The sequence below is a fragment of the Vulpes vulpes genome, chromosome 4, assembly GCF_048418805.1.
Source record: "Vulpes vulpes isolate BD-2025 chromosome 4, VulVul3, whole genome shotgun sequence".
In the NCBI taxonomy this organism is placed as follows: domain Eukaryota; kingdom Metazoa; phylum Chordata; class Mammalia; order Carnivora; family Canidae; genus Vulpes; species Vulpes vulpes.
This window is the reverse complement of record NC_132783.1, coordinates 79,075,692-79,094,460: the sequence shown is the minus strand read 5'-3', so window position 1 is coordinate 79,094,460 and position 18,769 is coordinate 79,075,692. Positions and strand designations below refer to the sequence as shown.

General features: G+C 39.5%; 2 protein-coding genes across 11 annotated transcripts in view; one reads left to right on the top strand and one right to left on the bottom strand.

Annotated features, from left to right (window-relative positions):
* Positions 1-2,477: 2,477 nt before the first annotated feature.
* ATOH7 (atonal bHLH transcription factor 7) lies at positions 2,478-3,659 on the top strand. Its single transcript, XM_072756162.1, has one exon. It carries the CDS (start codon positions 2,611-2,613, stop codon positions 3,067-3,069), a length of 459 nt encoding a protein of 152 aa, XP_072612263.1. The 5' UTR covers positions 2,478-2,610; the 3' UTR covers positions 3,070-3,659.
* Positions 3,660-14,302: 10,643 nt separating this feature from the next.
* The window catches only part of MYPN (myopalladin), a 99,694-nt gene continuing 95,227 nt past the window's right edge, over positions 14,303-18,769 (bottom strand). For all 10 annotated transcript variants that reach the window (XM_072756152.1, XM_072756161.1, XM_072756153.1 and 7 more), the window contains 2 exons: positions 18,475-18,608; positions 14,303-15,984 (listed from right to left, as the gene is read on the bottom strand). In XM_072756152.1, coding sequence (XP_072612253.1) covers positions 15,815-15,984; positions 18,475-18,608 — 304 coding nt within the window. In that variant the 3' untranslated portion in view covers positions 14,303-15,814. The remainder of the gene's footprint in view (positions 15,985-18,474; positions 18,609-18,769) is intronic.

The following is an 18,769-nucleotide window of genomic DNA, read 5'->3' as shown; positions in this document are numbered from 1 at the left end:
TCTGTACCTCAGGAATTGCAAAAACTTTACCAATTTTGCTTCATGCCTCTCCAAGGAAGAGATAGTGGATATGTTTCCCAAACTTACTTGACAATGAAATCCTTTCCCCAATACCCTCTTTGTAGTACTAATAAATTGTCCTTCAGAATACATTTGGGAAATGTCTTACTGTACACACTATATGCCACCTAAGGCCCTTTTATTACAGTAATATTTTCTATCCTGGATCGATTTCATGTCATAGATATCTGTTCATTTATGTTCTTATGTGCTGTGTGTATACTGGTATTTTTCCTTTTTCTCTTCAAATTGTGCTTTTGATTCTCTTAGTGCACAGGCTATAATCTCTCCAAACATTAATACGTGGCCTGAAAAATCATGCATCTTTAAAAAAAAACATTTATTTATTTATTTATTTATTTATTTATTTATTTATTTAAAATCATGCATCTTATTAGCAGTTTGATCAGTAGTACTCCAGAATAAGTGCATAGTATGTTTTGTGGGGGAACATTCCAAAGAGTATCACAGAAGAGGCTCCTTAGGGGAAATGGATGAGATAAATGAACATGAAAAATAACAGGATTAATAGGGTAGATTTCCATAAAAATTCAAAAAATATATTTGACATTTTGATGATGAAATAACAGTCTTTCCTATCACAGGACTACCATTCCTGACTAAGACTATCAGGACTCAGAGTAACAGAGCTGAGTGGCTCCACACAAAAGTTCAACATCTGTCACACTGGATATCATTAATGTTCAATCGCATCCTATTGTCTTCGTGTTACTCAACTTCATTTCACTGTCATTGCTTCAGCTGGGGTTAATCAACTATTTATGGGAAGACTGGACTTGGGAGTCAGAGCATTCACAATAGGATTTTAGTCTGAGGCAATGGTGAGGGAAGAGAGTTATAGTAAGAGGACTGATTTGTGAGTTTGTTGAAAACTGAATTAAACAAAAAATATCTGAGAAATATGCTGATATAATCCGTATTTCAAAAGGAGAGAGACATACTTGGTATTCCTGAAGATTCCAGAAATGATCCTGGCTTGAATCTATTTGGAGCTGGTTTCTTTGCCACTTTACTCTTCCTTACGAGCTAGAAAAAAGCTGTGATGAGAGAATCAAGTTAATGGGTTCTCTGTATAAATCAGATCATTATCAATAGTGGAAATCATTCTTTGTTACTGTTCCTGAGGACAGCTTATATAACTGAAACATTCACAGAGTATGAAATATTTACAGTTTTATGAGGTGGGGAAAAAACTCCTTCACTAGGACTTATTCTTTTATTTTATTTTCTTATATTTTTTTGGACTTATTCTTTTAAATCTCACAAATTACTTAGACGTTTCCATTTTGCACATATATGTGCATTCTGATTGGTTTTATTAGATTTAAATGTCAAATTAAATAATAATCATCTCAATATATGTACCCAAAACATCTATGAACCTCTTTCAAGGGAAACGGAGTATAAATCCTGAGTTAATTTGCCTAAGTATCCAAACTCATGCAATCCAACTATATAATCAGAATAATATTTTTCGATATACCATTAACATCTTTTGATATGCTACAATAAATTATTCCGCAGAACATAGCCAAATCATTTGCACAGTAAAATTCCAGGTCTGCAATATCAGGACCTGCTCACTTGTCCCGACTTACTTAAGAGCTAGAATAAAAATGTCAATACATTAGGCCAGCATTAACCAAAATTGTCATACATCTTGACAAAGCTAAATCTTTTTGAGCTCCTAACATAGCTCATTAATTCCGAGACCAACATGTTCACACAAATAATTTCCAATAATTTTAAAACATCGGTCACGTTTTTTTGGTATGTAAGCTGCCCGTCGATATGGGAAAAGATGGACCCAGCTCTTTCCCCACCCCCACCCCGCTATTCTTTCGGGGACAGCCAGGCCACTCCAGATGGTGTGTTACTGTTGGACATAGCTTTGGAGGAACTTCAACAGACGAAGGCTGTAGTGTCAGGATTTTGCTGTGCGTCGTCCCCCTTCCCCCCTGCAGTTCCCAGGGTAGGAAGGTGCTGAGATGGAAGCCGAGGGACGCCCGCCCACCTGCCACCACCTGTTCCCTCCCTCCGCCCTCGGCTATAAATCCTCCTCCTTCAAAGCTGCATCCAGCAACTCTCCATCAGCGACTGCGGGGGGAAAAAGCGCTCCTTCTCCCTCTCTGAGCATCTGGAAAGATTTCGTCTTCCTGAAAAAAAGAAGTCTCGTGCTTTCCCAGAGGACCCGAAAGACCCTGCCCAAACCGGCCACACCAAACTCCGCAGCAAGAAGGTTCCCTTCTCTTTTTCCAACTTCACGTTGGGGGAAAAAATGACTTTGTCTTCAGCACCTTAGTTTCCCCCTAAACTCGAGCAAGCGAGGAGACATCAATCTGGTTTACCCAGTAACGTGAGGCGGGGTGGCGCGCTCCCCACTGTAAACGCTGACTCCACGCTAGTCGGCTCCGTGCATGACTTACTCGCTCAGGAGAGCCACGTTGGGGAAGCGGCTCCGTACACCGGCTCGCGCGCAGGCCCCGAGCGGGCGAGCGAGCTCAGCGCCCCGCTCCCCGCGGCCGGGGGATGAAGTCCTGCAAGCCCGGGTCCCCCGCGGCGGGAGCGCGCGCCGCAGCCCCGTGCGCAGGCGGCGCCCAGTGCGCCGGCGCGTGCGCGGGGGCCGGGCGGCTGGAGAGCGCGGCGCGCAGGCGCCTGGCGGCCAACGCGCGCGAGCGCCGCCGCATGCAGGGGCTCAACACGGCCTTCGACCGCCTGCGCAGGGTGGTGCCGCAGTGGGGCCAGGATAAAAAGCTGTCCAAGTACGAGACCCTGCAGATGGCGCTGAGCTACATCATGGCTCTGACCCGTATCCTGGCCGAGGCCGAGCGATTCGGCTCGGAGCGGGACTGGGTCAGTCTCCACTGCGAGCACTTTGGCCGCGACCACTACCTTCCGTTTGCGGGCGCCAAGCTGCCGAGTGAGAGCGAGCCCTACGGCCAGAGGCTCTTCGGCTTCCAGCCGGAGCCCTTCCAGATGGCCAGCTAGGGCGCCGGGCCTGCCAGGGTGGGTGCCCCGGGACGGAGCTCCGGAGCCCCGGAGCCGCGGCCCCCGCCCCAGCAGGTGGCCTCGGATGCACCCTTAGAATAAAATAGCAGACTTTCGGGTTGCTTTTATTTGCATCACCGGTCTTGCGGACACGATTTTACTGCCTTTCTCTTTCCTCCTTATTAGTATCTTGTAGATTTCATTAATGGATCTTGTGAATGGTTTTGATTGCTGTGAAAATAATGCCCCCTCCTCCCTTTTGTTTTTTTGGGGGGGGGGGGACTACTTTGACGGAACACGACTTTAAAAAAATAGGATTAGGCTATATTGCAGTTTCAGTCCTCCGAGAAACCATCAGCTTCTTAAACTTTGTGAGTCTGACCTGTTCGGATGAAGTTGGAATATCCATCACTTGTGTGTGCTTAAAACAATTACCTTCCCGTCGTGTAAATGCATTTATGCGTAGTGCATTGTGTGTGTATGCATGAAGTAGTTCATACTTTCCTTTTGCTAGAGTACATGGGCTAGAGTCTCTGTATTTTTTAATGTATACATTATTAAAAATAGATTTTGTAATATATAAATAAAAATGTGGGTTTGTTTTTCATGCCAAGTGCCCTGCTAGGAGCGATTGAGTGCTTCCCTGAGTAATAAAGATGTTGAATGTTTAAATTTAATTGCATCAATTGGCAAATGTGCCCTTTTGTAAAAAAAAAAAAAAAAAAAAAAAAAAAAGACAAGCTGATGAGAGTGTACAAGTAATTAATTTGAGAACTTTCTCTGTGAACCTGGAAACATAGATATATTTTTCATGTTTTTTTAAAGATTAAATTAGTGAAAATAATATTTAGCTTTTAAGTAAGTAGATACACAATTCCTCAATATTTTATTTAAGCCAATTACTACTAATTCCTTACAAGTACCCAAAATACATATTTGTTCCTATATAGGAATATATACTTTTTTTATTTTTTATTTTTATTTTTATTTTATTTTTTTTATGATAGTCACACAGAGAGAGAGAGAGAGAGAGAGAGGCAGAGACATAGGCAGAGGGAGAAGCAGGCTCCATGCAGGGAGCCGGTCGTGAGACTAGATCCAGGGTCTCCAGGATCACACCCCAGGCCGAAGGTGGCACTAAACCGCTGAGCCACCAGGGCTGCCCTATATAGGAATATATATATATTAATATTATATATATAAATATGACCAGCACAGAGAAATCTTAAAATGTTGCTTATGTAAGTGATTTCTGATTAAAAGGAGCAAAAAGGGCATCACTACCATCAAAGCTAATCAAGATTAGAGCAAAATAATATGCATGGTATTGGTATTTGAATTACTTTTATAAATTTGCTTAACCATTGGATGAATAAACCAAACCCTTAAAATAAAGAGTGACTTGGTGGTCATCAGCACTGCATGCATTATTAGAAGGAATAATAATTAGAAATAATAACTAGAAAAGGCAGGACTCTTAAGTTTTGTGTGCATTTGGCAATTTTCACAAGTCAACAGGAACAACAGTGACATCCCCCAAACTTATCATGGATTCCAATGCCTAACATCAGATGCAGCCACCTAGTCGCAATTTATCTTATAGAAAGTCTCCATTGTATTTTTACTTTCTTAGTTGTCCCTAATTATCAAAATCCGTTTGGTTTGTAATGAGTGAAATTGTCTTCCCTAGAGCATAAATGTAAACTTATAAAATCACAAGTGTTCTATCTAGAAAGCTTTGAGAAGCCAATGCTGCATTTCCCTTTCCTTCTGATATTTGAAACTGAGGAGGCTCAGGACTTTGCTTCCTCACTACAAATTAGAGACTAAAACATTTAGGCTCTTAGAAGACACTATAGCTCACACTACGCAGCTCTAGAAGAGATGATGCCAGGGCTTCTTTCTGGCCACACTCCACACTGCAGTGTGCACTTGAAGTAATGGAAAGTCTCTGGGCATCTGCCTTCTGTACTCGTTGGGCATAATAGTTTATTATTTAGGCTCAGAAGGCTTTGTTAATAACCCAGTAAATTTGTAGACTTTGAGTAAATTCAGTACCAAAAAAATGTATTAATCAGGAAAGTTCTCAAAAATATAGTAAGATGGAGTCCTTTTTCCAGTAGAGTTCATATCCCACTCTCTAGACTATAAATGCCTTGTAAAAGAGAACTGTGCTTTTCATTTTTATTTCTGTAGAGGGATAGAATAAACTCTCAATAAATATTTCTTTTTTGTTATTAACAGTAATTTCTTAATGAAATGGAACAATTTAATTAAAATGGTGGCGTTCTAATCCCATGCTTTTTCTTCCTCATCCCCATTCTCCAAAAAGAATGGGAATCTATCTGTTAAATATTTTGTCTATGACTGCCTGTTCTGGGTTTCTGAAATCTCTGGAAGCAATTTATTTACGTATTAAGATTTTATTTATTTATTCATGAGAGACACAGAGAGAAAGGCAGAAACACAGGCAGAGGGAGAAGCAGGCTCCATGCAGGGAGCCCGATGTGGGACTCGATCCCAGAACTCCAGGATCACACCCTGGGCCGAAGGCAGGCGCTAAACTGTTGAGCTTCCAGGATCCCCTCTGGAAGCAATTTAGTTCTTACCAAATCCCTAAGCTATCCACCCCACTTGATGTACTATTTTTTCCTGGAAGACACTTGAGGGAAAAGTAAATGGATCTCAGTGAACAAATCCAGTCTTTGATAAAACTCCAAAAACTATACATTGGGAAATCCATTATGATTTATGTAGTAGAAACTTGGATAGCACAAGCGTAAAATATTTTTGAAGTTAAGATTTGTATGTTATTTGTTTAAGATTTGTATGTTATGTATTTTTTTTAAATTTTTATTTATTTATGATAGTCACACACAGATAGAGAGAGAGAGGCAGAGACATAGGCAGAGGGAGAAGCAGGCTCCATGCATCGGGAGCCCGACGTGGGATTCGATCCCGGGTCTCCAGGATCGCGCCCCGGGCCAAAGGCAGGCACCAAACCACTGCACCACCCAGGGATCCCTAGATTTGTATGTTATACATAACAGATTGTAGATTACCAAAACACCTAAGAGTTGCTACAGTATTCTATATTGTCCACCTTTGAAAAATCTGTGTTCTTTCTAATTTGACAACAGGACATATTGAAATTGAAAAATATTCTTTTACTTGGGCTCCCTTTTATAAAAAAATCAACAAATATTATCAAGCACCTACCCACATCCAGGCTTACTCAGCACCACTCTTGTCCTTGGGTGTGCAGCCAAGAAGAACACAAATATACTAATCAATAAGCAGAGACTTTAAACTTTAAGACTTTAAACGGAGTATAGCTGAATGCTTTAACAGTGTAGTACCACTAACATATGCTATTAGAACTCTTAAGAGGGGGCATTAAATAATAAAAGAAGACTACCCTGGGCAGGTTTTCAGTTTGATCAGTTATTACATTTGGGCTCTTCCTAGGTGCTAGCTGGAGGCTGAATCCCCAAACCCCAGGGTCAGAAGTCTTGAAGAACCATATATAAATGAAGAGAGCTATCAAGTTGGGAAAGGCCAACCAAGCCAGTGGTTCTCAACCCTGTCCACTCACCAGAATCACACCTAGAAGTCTTGAAAAAAATACCAAGTCTGGGGCCTCCAGTTCAAGAATTGATTTAACTGCTCCAAGGTGAGACTTGAGCGTAGATAGTTTAAAATTCTCCCCAGATGATTGCTGTCATTATTAAGAACCACTTAACTAAAAAACAAAACAAAACAAAACAAAAAACACTTAACTGGACAATATGTACTGTGACATCACTAAGATGACACCACTTACCTCATTACCAAAAACTAACTATATTGACTTCCAACTTTTGGTATTTGCAGATATTAAGAAGGATCAGGCTATCTTTCATAACATCCAATACAACCAGCTTCTTAGTTATTGAAGTGGCCTTTGTACTGATGAAGATCTAAAATTTCTGTTAGATATGAGCCAGATAGAATGTATTTGGGTTGTGGTTAGTTGTGAATTGTAGAATTCAACAATTAAGGCTCAGTTACTTAAATTTTGTTATCTTACAGTAGAAGCAAAGTGTTGTTTTTGGACTGAATTTGGCTATCCTCTGCTCTCTGCTCAGGCATCACTAAAGATACCTCTTTTTGCTACCTATGGGTGAAAACAATTTCAAAGTGGGTATAAAATCATTAATATATGGTCTGTCTTCTTACATGGGTATAAGTCATGAATACAAGTGGGTACAAGCTTTAACAATTGTTTTATTGAAGTAACACAGGTCTTTGAGATTGCTATTTTAAACTGGCAATGTATCCAAAAAATACCTGAGCTGAAAGAAAACCACTGAGAACAAGAATTTACCTATCTCGCTACATCATCTGGATCCAAAATACAAAGCAAAACAAACCCAACAATTAATTGAGAATAAATAAAATTTTATTTAATGAATAAAGAAACAGTCCATCACATCCTCTAAATTGCTTTTTAAAATATCCAGGTTTAATTAAATACTGGTTCTTAATTCTTATTTTTTCTTCTTCTAATTGCAAAATTTCCAAGCAAAAACAACCCTCAACAAACAGTAACAATGTCATGGAGATGACTGGTCTACCAGAATACAGTACCATATACCTTCTGAAGAAAGACAGTTTTTGCTCACAAACATTTGGGCTTAAGCGATCACTTGTTTTCAGTTCCACAGAATATCTAACATGCACGATGCAGAAGAACAGGAAAAAAAGCCAAGATCCGTTAATTGCTTTTAGTAATGGAAACAAAACATACAGTTTATGTATTTCACACATTTCAAAATGGCTGCTATAATGGTTTCTCCATTAGGATTTCAATAACCAAAAATATACTTTAGAAAATAAGTTGACTCAAGCTTCCTAAGATGGAAGCACACCATGTTTGTAAGAGGTGTCTCTTGATTCTGATTGAATCACATTAGCTGTGGGTGCTCTATACCTCAGTTGAAGCCTGTGTGTACATGCCTCTGGGCATACGTACATCCTTTGTCAGTCCTCATGGTTGAAATGAATCATTGGGGTTAAATTCAGACTTGATGAAGCTGAGAATCAAAAATAGAGGCCAAGAGCTATGCTCATTTTTGTGGATCCATATCTGTTATCCTAAAGTTGATTCATTTCAACATAAAGCCATTGATGTGCTAGCATGGGACATTTTTATCACTGGGGTCTTGAATAGTACAATGAAGTTGACCTAAACTGCTTAAGCCAGAAAAGAATACAAGAACTCCTTTGCTCTTTCTTTGTGAGCTGCGGAGTCATTATTTCCACTAGCTTCATTGTGGACACAGGAGTCAGAGTTCCTGTAGGCTATTATACCTATGCCAAAATAAATTTTTCTGGAATCTGCCTGCAGAAAGTGGATGGAATATTTCTTGAATTCATTTGATTTTTTTGTTAGATTCTTTTTTTAACTGCATACTATCTTGGAAGAAGATTTCACCATTATGTACTACAAAATAGTGAGGCAGGAGAGAAATGTGAATCTTTAAAGCAAATTTACTTACTTTGGAGAAAAATATTTTAAATGCTTCCTAGGGAATAAAAAACTGCTATTACCATTTTTTTCGGTCTCTAAAGTAAATTCTTCATAAATATTTGTTTATCCTAGCCTCCATACTGGGAAAGTTTCAATCAAGTATTTTGTTTATTTTACAGGTAAAGAAACAGACCTCAGAGTTATGGAAAAATCAGAATGTGTCTGAAATTCATCTGAGTTATTAAAATCCCCCGTGAATTCCTAGAAATCTACCAAGAATTCCTAGAAATAAAGAGCTCTCCTAATGCTATGAAGTATTTTATAGATTTTCTATCTTAACAGAAAGGTAACAAAGAGAGGAGGTTAGATTCAGAAACTTGATGCTAAAGATTGGAAAAAGTAAGTGAAAATCGGAACAGAAGATAAGGTGTCTCTGAAATGAAAATACTGAAAAAGTAAAATTTAATTTATCTACGTGTGTTAAAAAATGCAATTGCAGGCAAATATGCAAATGGTTTAATTTGAATTATTTGAGGGTTTTAACTCTCCTTAAACACAGTAAAACCATTATACTCTGTACACATACACATTTAATAATCCTTTGGTAGTGACTGCTATAGTCAATAAATACTAGCATATAGTTTACTGAATTCTTGCATTGCTAATTGTGGGAAAATTACAAGAATCTGCTAGTTTGCAGATAACACTGAATCTGTGAGAAACATCAGGTTCTTTGGAATTTTGGAACATCGAGTAATTCAATCTTACCATACTATATGAAAGTAACATGTTTCTTATGGGTATTAAAACATCTCTTTTTTGAGGGGCACCTGGGTGGCTCAGTCAGTGGTTCAGGTCATGATTCCAGGGTCCTGGGATAGAGTCCAGCATTGGGCTTCCTGCTCAATGGGGAGTCTGCATCCCTCCCCCAATGCTCTTTTTAAAAAAATTTTATTTTTAAGTAATCTCTACACCCAACATGGGGCCCGAACTCACAACTCCATGATCAAGAGTTGCATGCTCTACCAACTGAACCAGCCAGGCATCCCAAAACATCTCTTGTTGTATCTCCATTAATTTCCAGTCTAAACTCGTCAAGCCTCTCCACCCTCATCTTTCCCATCTTTAAGTCTCATTTTTTAATATATCTCTGTTTTCAGCTAGGAGGCAGAATGAATTTTTATCTTAGAGTGTTAAAGAACATTCTGTAAGAAGTCTAGTGGATTTGCTGATATTTTAGGAAGATTAAAACCTAGTTATCTTCTGTTGGTATTTAACCAACTTATAATTCATGTTGTAATTTATACAATTTGGATAAGAACAATTTTTAAAAATCATTTAAGTGTCAAATATATTCATACATTAAAAAATTGGTTAAATCATCATCAAAAAATCATCTTTAAACCTGGAAACTAGAACTGTTTTCTTTATATTAAAGAAAAAATACATTTATTTCAGCCTTAAAATATTTATTGTTAAATCATATTGAAATCTTTTAATTTTTCTTATTAGGGAAACATTTTCTGTCCACTCATGTTAAAATATTCTAGCAAATTAGTGTTTATAGGCCTCTACATTACAGCCATTCTCTTTATGCTTACTCTCAGCGTTTACAGCACAATTCTCAGAGGATTGAAAAGTGTGTTCTTTCTCTATTTCTTGCAATTCTAAGGCTATTGCGTTTTGGAGTTTAAGGTGGCCATTATTTACATGTTAACAAAAGGCAGCCTGTTTATCATTCTATATTACCAAGTATGCTAACTAATAGAAATAAGAGGCAAACATATTTTCAACAAATATGCATTTTTTTTGCACGGCACAGATTTTTAAAAACATAGTATTAGCAACTTTTTTAGCATAGTGATGACCACTGCATTGTCAAAGTTTAGAAGATGCTTGGCATTCTTCAAGCAATGTTTCAGCAATTAACTTTCTGAAATATTGATCCACATAAAACAAGAAAAGGCAATTAGTGGTAAAAAGGACTTCAACAAGCTTATTGTAATCTAAGTAACTGTTCGTCTTACTGGTAAGGCACATTGATTTTTCTACTAAACCATCAGCAGAGATACTTTGAGACCAGGTTACCCAAGGACCCTTGAAGGGACCTTGAATAAAGGTCATTAGAAATTTGCCTTTGAGTTTACAACCAACTTAAAAATGGCCCTTATACAGACAGACTTAGGCCAAGATCTCAGCTTGGAAGGTACTTTGGGAGTGTGTGGGGGAGGAAGAGGACAGAAGGAAGCTGTGATCAACAACAACAATTTGGATGTCTGATCCAGTTAGTTTTCTAGACCTCTCCCAACCTGATTTTTTTTTTTTTACTTTGTCAGCAATTCTGTCAATTAGAAGTTGATAGGAATTAAAAGGCAGCTGCTTTAAAAAATGCAGCCCCTCTGTGAAGTTAAAAGACTCTCTCAGGCATTCAGAATTTGTTCAGTTGGACTGCTTTCTTCTGACCATTGGGCCAAGATGCCTGGAACTGGAGTTAGGTCATTTTGGAGCATGAAGCATGCTGATAGGCTGAGATGGGATGTGTTACCATAGAGGGGGAGCACAGGGCATCTAGGGAGAAAAACACAGAATGGGGGATAGATGCAGAAAGGACCTTCGACACATGTTAGCTTTGACACATCATAGATACAAAAAAAGGAGGAAGTCATCCCTCTTCTCTTATTGGCTAATTTGCCTGGATCCTGTTCTTGGGACCATAACCTAATCAGGGGTAATAAATAGTATAACTCAGTCATGAACTGAATGGACTTTACTGAGTCCACTTGGGAATCTAACATTGGGTGTTATGTGTGTAAGGAAATATATTCTGAGTTTTAAACAACCAATTTGTAAGCGAACATCTGGCAAGCAACCCATTTATCATTTGAAGATTATCCAAATTAACCTGTCTCTACAAAAGTCAGTTTTTGACTCCTCTGGGAGTTATTCTCCATGGTAAGTTTAATTCAGAGCTCTGGCTCTATCTACTGCTGGTCTCTCAGCCATTTAATTTCTCATTGGATGCTTACAAAAATTACAGGAGGAATAAAGAGAAAGATGCAGTGATACCAGTTCCACTATTTGGTAATTCTGATGAAAGACCTTCCTTTAGTGAAGGGTGCTATGTTTCAAAAAGGCAATTTCATTTAAATGGTGCATTTTCTTTCTCTATTTCCCCTTTGATCCCCATTTCCATGACTAATCAAGTTATGAAAAGCCCTTCAAGTTGTTTGGAGAGAAGAGTGCTTATGGAACCTGTATGGCTTTTAGGAACAAAGGGCCAGACAAATTATACCAACTTTCCCTCTTTCCCTGGTCCATTTTTGCAGATATTTGAGCTTCCTCTGGGGGCTTCACGGATGCTACATGTTGCACAAAATAGTAGAGTCTAAGAAGGCCAAAGCATGTGTTTATTTCTACTTTCTGGGCATGCTCTGCATGTGCCACAAGGGTGAAGTTATATTCTTCACCAGGGCCAAAACTACAGTTTTATGTCATCTGCATCCCTCCGGACTTTTCCGGGTGAGTGCTGAAATTATTCTTCTCAATCTTTGCTGCTCTTTGGAATCACCTGGGAAGCTTTAAAAAATACTGATGCTTATACCACAATTCAGGGTTTGATTTGGGGTTTGGGCCTGGGTATTGAGATTTTTTTTAAAGCTCCCCAGGAGATTCCGATATGCAGCCCAGGTTAAGAACCACTGCTCTAGACTCAATTCACTATATAGAAACATACTGACTTACATAACTGAATTTTAAAGTTCAGTTTAGGTCAATGAATATTTATTGAGCACCTACTCTGTATAAGGTACATAACAAACTTTTGACACAGTCCATACCAGCAGTAGCTAAAACCTAGTGTGGGCAAGACTGGCTAGTGCAAGGGGAGGGGGCAGGCAAGTATATAGAGGCTATGTTTTGTATAAAATACTACACAAGGTCATCTTCTTCCAGATTCAAGAAACTTGCTATAAGTTTTCAAAGAAAGTAGAATTGTATTTGGGTGGGGCCTGGGGGATCAGAAAATATTTTGCAGAGGCAGTGGCATTTCCGATGGATTGGAACAGACAAGATTGCCATAGGTGGAGGTTGGGGAGAGGACCTTCCAGGTAGAGCCAAAGAGAGTCATGTAGCTGGAAAGGAAGGGCCCGTGTTTGCTGCCATACTGGGTATATTTTCTGAGGAATGGGTTGAAAAGCTTTGGGATCATATTGGAACAGGCTTTGAATATCACAGGGCAGAAGAGCTGGTACCTGATTTGGCTCCAGGAAGTGAATAGGGGTTTGAAATTGGAGAATAATATGAGTGGGGCAGTACTTCAGGAAGAAAAAGCTGACATGGATCTGGGCTAGATTTGAGTGGGAGAAATGGCAGGAACTGAGGCTGAAAGGCCACTTAGAAGTCCTTTATTATGGTTGAAGTCAGAAATATTGAGGGAAATTAACAAAGTAATGCAAGTCTGTACTGGAGAACTACAGCAGGATGGAAAGAACAGGATGAATGTAAAAGAAATAATTGAGTTAGAATTAAAGGGATCTGTTAATCGATTGGCTAGAGGAAGCAAAAAATGACTTGGTTGCTTTTTATTTGGATTGCTAGGAATGTGATAGTGTCATTAATAGAAATCATGAAGCGAGGCTGAAGAATGGTTTATGAAAGGGAAGATGATGAATCTGATTTTGGATATGTTGAGTCCAAATATATTCAGCAGAACCCAAATTTCTTATATAAGTATCCCTCATCATAATTGACTTCTAATGGAATTCTAAGAGCAAGGCACTGATTCATGTGCAACACAGTGGAGGATTCTGCTTCCTAGGAATCATATGGCACTATCTGGAGACTTTGGGTGGCCACAACCTGGGGATGGGCCACAATGCTACTGGCATCTAGTTAGAGGCCAATGATGCTACCAAACATCCTACACTGCACAGGACGTCCCCTGCAATGAAGAATCATCCACCCCAAAATGTCAGTAATGCTAAGGTTCAGAAATCCTGCATTGACATAATCCAGTACCTGCACTTTCAGGAATTTTTAGGTTTCTTATATTTTAGGTTAGACAGCGCCATCTAGTGGCCAAATTTAATATTTATCCTAATTCTCTGCTGGACACTGAAAGGCAGCAGATAAAAAGTATTCGGAAATTGAAGACATATAGAGGAGAAAAATATCCTTTCTTGGGAGGACTCTTTAGGGTTTACAGAAACAGATGTGATGGGGAGTTCAAGTGTAGACTGTGAAGGGACAAGTCTGCAGTTAGAAAGGTCTCTTTGGCTAGAAGATATTTCATAGTAGAAGCCAATATGGAAACAGAACATTTTATAGGATGCATTCTGTCTGAAACATATATTATTTCATTACAGTTACCTGTATTTTTAGTATTGTTCCTGAATACATGAAAAAAGGAAACCAAATCTAATAGTTTCACTGCATAATTGACTGAAAACTTTACTTCTTAAGGATGTAACCTATGGCATTTTATCTCATTAAGAAATAAGGATTGAAAATACTAAGATGATTTTAGAGTCATAAAATATATCAGTTGGAAAGTACTAGAAACTTCTATTTGATAAAGAATAGATTCCCGCCCCCCCAAAGCAGCACTCTTTATGCCTTACATCTTACCTCCCGTACTAGATTGTAAGCTCCCTGAGGTCAGGGACTGTGTCTTATTCATAAGTCTCTAGCATAGCATCTTATACAGAGTAGACACACAAATGATTCTTTTGAGTGAATGAATTTATTTTTTTTTTGTACTGGAAATCCTTGCCTCGAAGTGAAGAAAATTTCAAGCCTTTCTAAACAATTACTCTATTTGTTCATTTGAGTAAGATGCCACCTGAGGGTGCCTGAGAACACCAGACACTTGGGCATAAGGATGGTAACAGACATCTCCAATTCATTTCACAAGTGGGTCTGGAGCACACTGTGCTGTGATGACCGTTCCCAGGGCAATTTTTGGCTGCTGTAGAAATTGCAGATTTCTCTAATATAAGATTCATTCATCCAACAAATATCTATTGAATGTCTATGTGGTGCTAAGCACTCATTTAGGCACTGGGGATAATTGCAGTGAACTTGTCTAAAAATCCTTAAGAGGCAGGTTTTGAATAGGTGGCTTAGAATAAAGATGCATATTCCCTTTTCCTTCCACTTTCCTGGTTAGCATGATATTTTCTATATAGAAAATGCAAACGAATGACCTCAAAAACAGTTCATACCTATTAAAGACCTCTCCTTCCACACCCACTGCTCTTCTAGGGCAAGTGAAAAACAACATTCTCCAATCACTTCCTCTCTTTGTTTGCATCTCTTCCTCCCTCACTGCCTCATACACTTCCAGACTTTTGGGGAGAGAGGAGTGACAGATGATGACAACTCTTATGTATTTTGCAAGGGCAACTGAAGCTAGTCGTTTTAAAAGTGACCCCACAGATTTCTTTTTGGTTGTTTACTAACAACCTTTTCATTCTAGAATTTAGGATGTATAAAGTCAGAAAGAAAAACCACTCACCATTATATCCAAAAGAAAATGGTGTAGACAGACTAATGGGGCCTTGTTTTGGCTATAGAACAAGTGCACTGTGCAATATTGAGTGTTTCAGTGATTTTTTTTTTTTTTTTGTAGCTCAAGCACATTTTGGCACCTTATAATATGGCTCAGTACACTCAGGATAAGTAAATCAAAAGTGCTTCTCCACATCTGTGAGTTGTATGGCATGATCTCTTAAGGCTAAGTAGAAGCGGATTAAATGAATCCATCAAAATGACTGCTATGGATGTAATTGATGACAGGCAATGGAGACCTCCCCACCTTTTTCCTTTGCATTGTTTGGTGAGTTAGTGATACCTAAGGTCACTACTGTCTAACCCCTTTCAGCCCAAGCATATGGCCCCTCATTGCTCCTAGTAGGGCCTAAGTATCCCTAACATAGCAAGGGGCAGGGGAGCATGCTAGCTTTTTCCCAAAGCAGTGGATGACTTCATGACATCTTTGGTTCATCTGTATCATCTTCTCACATTTTTGTTGGAATCTTTAAAAGGCACAGCCCAAATCCTTCCCCCAGCTGAGACTGCAAGAGTCCACAGCCGACTTATTCAAAGCACTTCTTGCCAAGGGTCCAGCAGCATGAGAACTTACTCAAATCCAGTTGCTTGGAAACCACTGTGTCTGGCTTGTCCTCCTTCCCCCTCCACAGTCTGCCCCCGTACACAGCTGGCACCCAGACATTCCTAAAGTTCATCACTCTCCACTACACTCCGCGAAGAGCATGAATACACCATTGAGCTTTCCATGGAGGAGAAGGCAGAGAAAATGTCAAGTCCTTTACTGGTGAGGGATCCGTAGCGACTGCCACTGGGCCGGACGGACATGGGTGGTGGGATCTGCTGGTGCCATTGAGCTGGGAAATGGACCAAATAATATGTTACGATCAAAGGAATGCAATCTAGTGGGTACAGTGCGGGGATGTTTTCTGTTCTCATTCCAATACTTGCTGTGAAATATATCTGGGTCTGAAATGTGTGATTTGCAAAAGAAGAATAAAATCTTTCCTTCTCTGCCAGGAATGGGCAAATTGCACTTGGTGATGTCTTATACTCCTAATTCCGAAACCCACAATCTGGGACTATAAAAGTGGCTGACTAGGGTGAATTGTCAAAATATCTCCTCTTAGGTCCCCTCACACTGACCTAGCATGGGGTCTCCCAGGGACAGCGTAGAAAGCTCTCAAGGGAAGGTACCTCAGAAAGTAGCGACAAGAAACCTGAGGTAATGGCAGTCAAAAGATGGGTCCAGACCTCTGAGAAGTACCTATCCCATACCCTAATCACTCATCAACCACTACCTACCCACCACCCTAATCAGATTTTAATGAATTATAGCAAGGAGACTGAAAAGTAACTTATGTGCAATCAACCGTGGTTCAGGGACATAAGAGCATGTGTTACAATTTCCATGTTTAGCAAGCATCGTCTAAAGGAGACCCTGTTTTTAGCAGAGGTGGTCCCTAGGCTTGAACACGGTCTGAATGAAATATCCATCCAAACTGCTTTGTCTTTGCTGTTGTGTCTGATTCAAAAATTGTCAAACAAGCTTCTGATTGTTTAGGTTTCCAGGGGCCCTGATGTGGAGAAGCGGGGAGCACCAGGTGGGGAACATGGATGCTCCAGATCCTAGAAAGCTATGGACCTATTTAGCATTCTGATTTTTAAACTGGACCTTTGTTGATTTCCTTATTCAGTTTTTTAGAGTCTAAATACCTCTGACTGAATTGATAAGATCAAATTTGAAAGCTACGAAAGTGAGGACAAAACTTCTAGCAATTTCACTGAAGAGTAGGCACTCAGTAAGGCCACAGTGAATAGTCCAGTCTCTGCTCCATACCTTTTAACCTCATCTGTTAGAAGCCCTACTTTGGATGAGAGAGGGGACCCTACCTGCTATCCCTTAGACAGGCAGGAAGTGGTGGTGGTGGTGGTGGTGGTGAGGGAGTAGGGGATTGATTTTAGCCTAATTCTTCCAACCCCCTTTTCCACTCCCAGGTCCCAACTGAGGAAATAGCACCCTATTGTTGGTGCTGCTCAATGGAGACAGGAGCCCGAGAGAGGTGAGCCCAGAAAAACCGAACTGGGAAGTGGAGGGCAGGATTGGGACAAGACTTATCAGTTTCAGGGCTTAATGGTACTGAGTTTCTTAGTTGGAGACCTATTTCCCTCTGTCATGGTGAAGTGGATGAAATGAATAAGGGACTTAGGTTAGGTTAAATATATCAATGGCCTCTCTCTCGCCCTCCTTCACCAGGGGAAAGAACATTAGAGTCAGCTTCCCTCACATTTGAATTTCTTTTCAAGTCCAAGGATAAGGGAAAAATCAGGAAGTTAATATATTTCCTCCAAATATTGGAGGAAAATAGCAGGCCAAGGTCCCTCCCGTAATGGTCCTAAAAAAGGGGTATACCTAGTATGCACTCATGAATAGCAGGGACCTCAGATTCTAGGCACAGTGACTCTTATTTGCTATTCTAGTTAATCATGTTGAACCAGTAATGAATAAGAAATTTATTAATTATTGCATTATTTTTTAAAAATAAAAAAATTTAAAGGAGAGGAAAAAAAAAAGAATCACCCTTTTGAATTAAGGAATATGTCTCCAAAAATACCAGTTAATGTCAAAAGTATAGAGGAGAGGAGTAGGGTACATAAATACATTAATAAAGATTAAGTTGTTAAATTCTTTTGAAAATTAGAAACATGGCTCAAAGGAAAGATTCAAAAACCTGGATTTGCATCCTGGCTTTAGACACTTAAACTTCGAGTCTCAATTTCCTCAACATTTAAATGACAACAATTGCAATACTTGTTTGGGAGGGCTAAAGGGTACCATTTTGTAAATTACAAGTCAGTATACAAACATCATTTGATATTTTTATTAGGACAGCTCTCTATTATAAGTCTGGTTGTGAGACTGGCACAATAAATATTTGTAGAGTGAATTAACAAATGAATGAGGACAGGAAAATTCTGCTGGGGGCAGGTTTGGCTGGGAGGAATGACAGGCAGTGGAGAGGGAGTTCCAATGGGTGGGTGGCCCATGGTATTAAGAAGACAGCAAGAGATGTTGGATGATCAGAAGCACAAACACAGTTAAACTCTGATATAGCTGTAATTTCTAGTATTAAAAGACATTTTTTAAGAAGCTTAAGCTCATAGTAAAATGCAAAAGCGTACAAAAGCCCTGAGGTGATTAGGATGAAATGATTTTAAAAATCCATTGTTTAAGCACTAAATATAATCTAATCAATTCAATTATGGAAACATGCCTATCCTTAAAAAAAAATGTTTTTAAAGCTGCCTATCACACACAGATGTTTCACTGAAGACATTACACCTACCGTATATATCCAACCTCGCAGTGCACGACACGATACCAGCTTCATTCTTGGCTGACAACATGTACCATCCAGCGTCGGATTTCTTGGCTGGCTGAATGAGGAGGCAGACATAGCCTGTTGTATCCTGGTGCATACTGGAGGAAAAAGAGTACATATCCATTGTATCTGGGGGCAGAAAAGGCCTGGAGCAGTTCAGGGCTCAGGGAAATTCTTGGGGCAAATCCACCAGTGCAGTGTTTCCCTTCTCCCTGACCTTACTGGGAGGGATAGGGCAATCAGATTAAAGCAATTATCA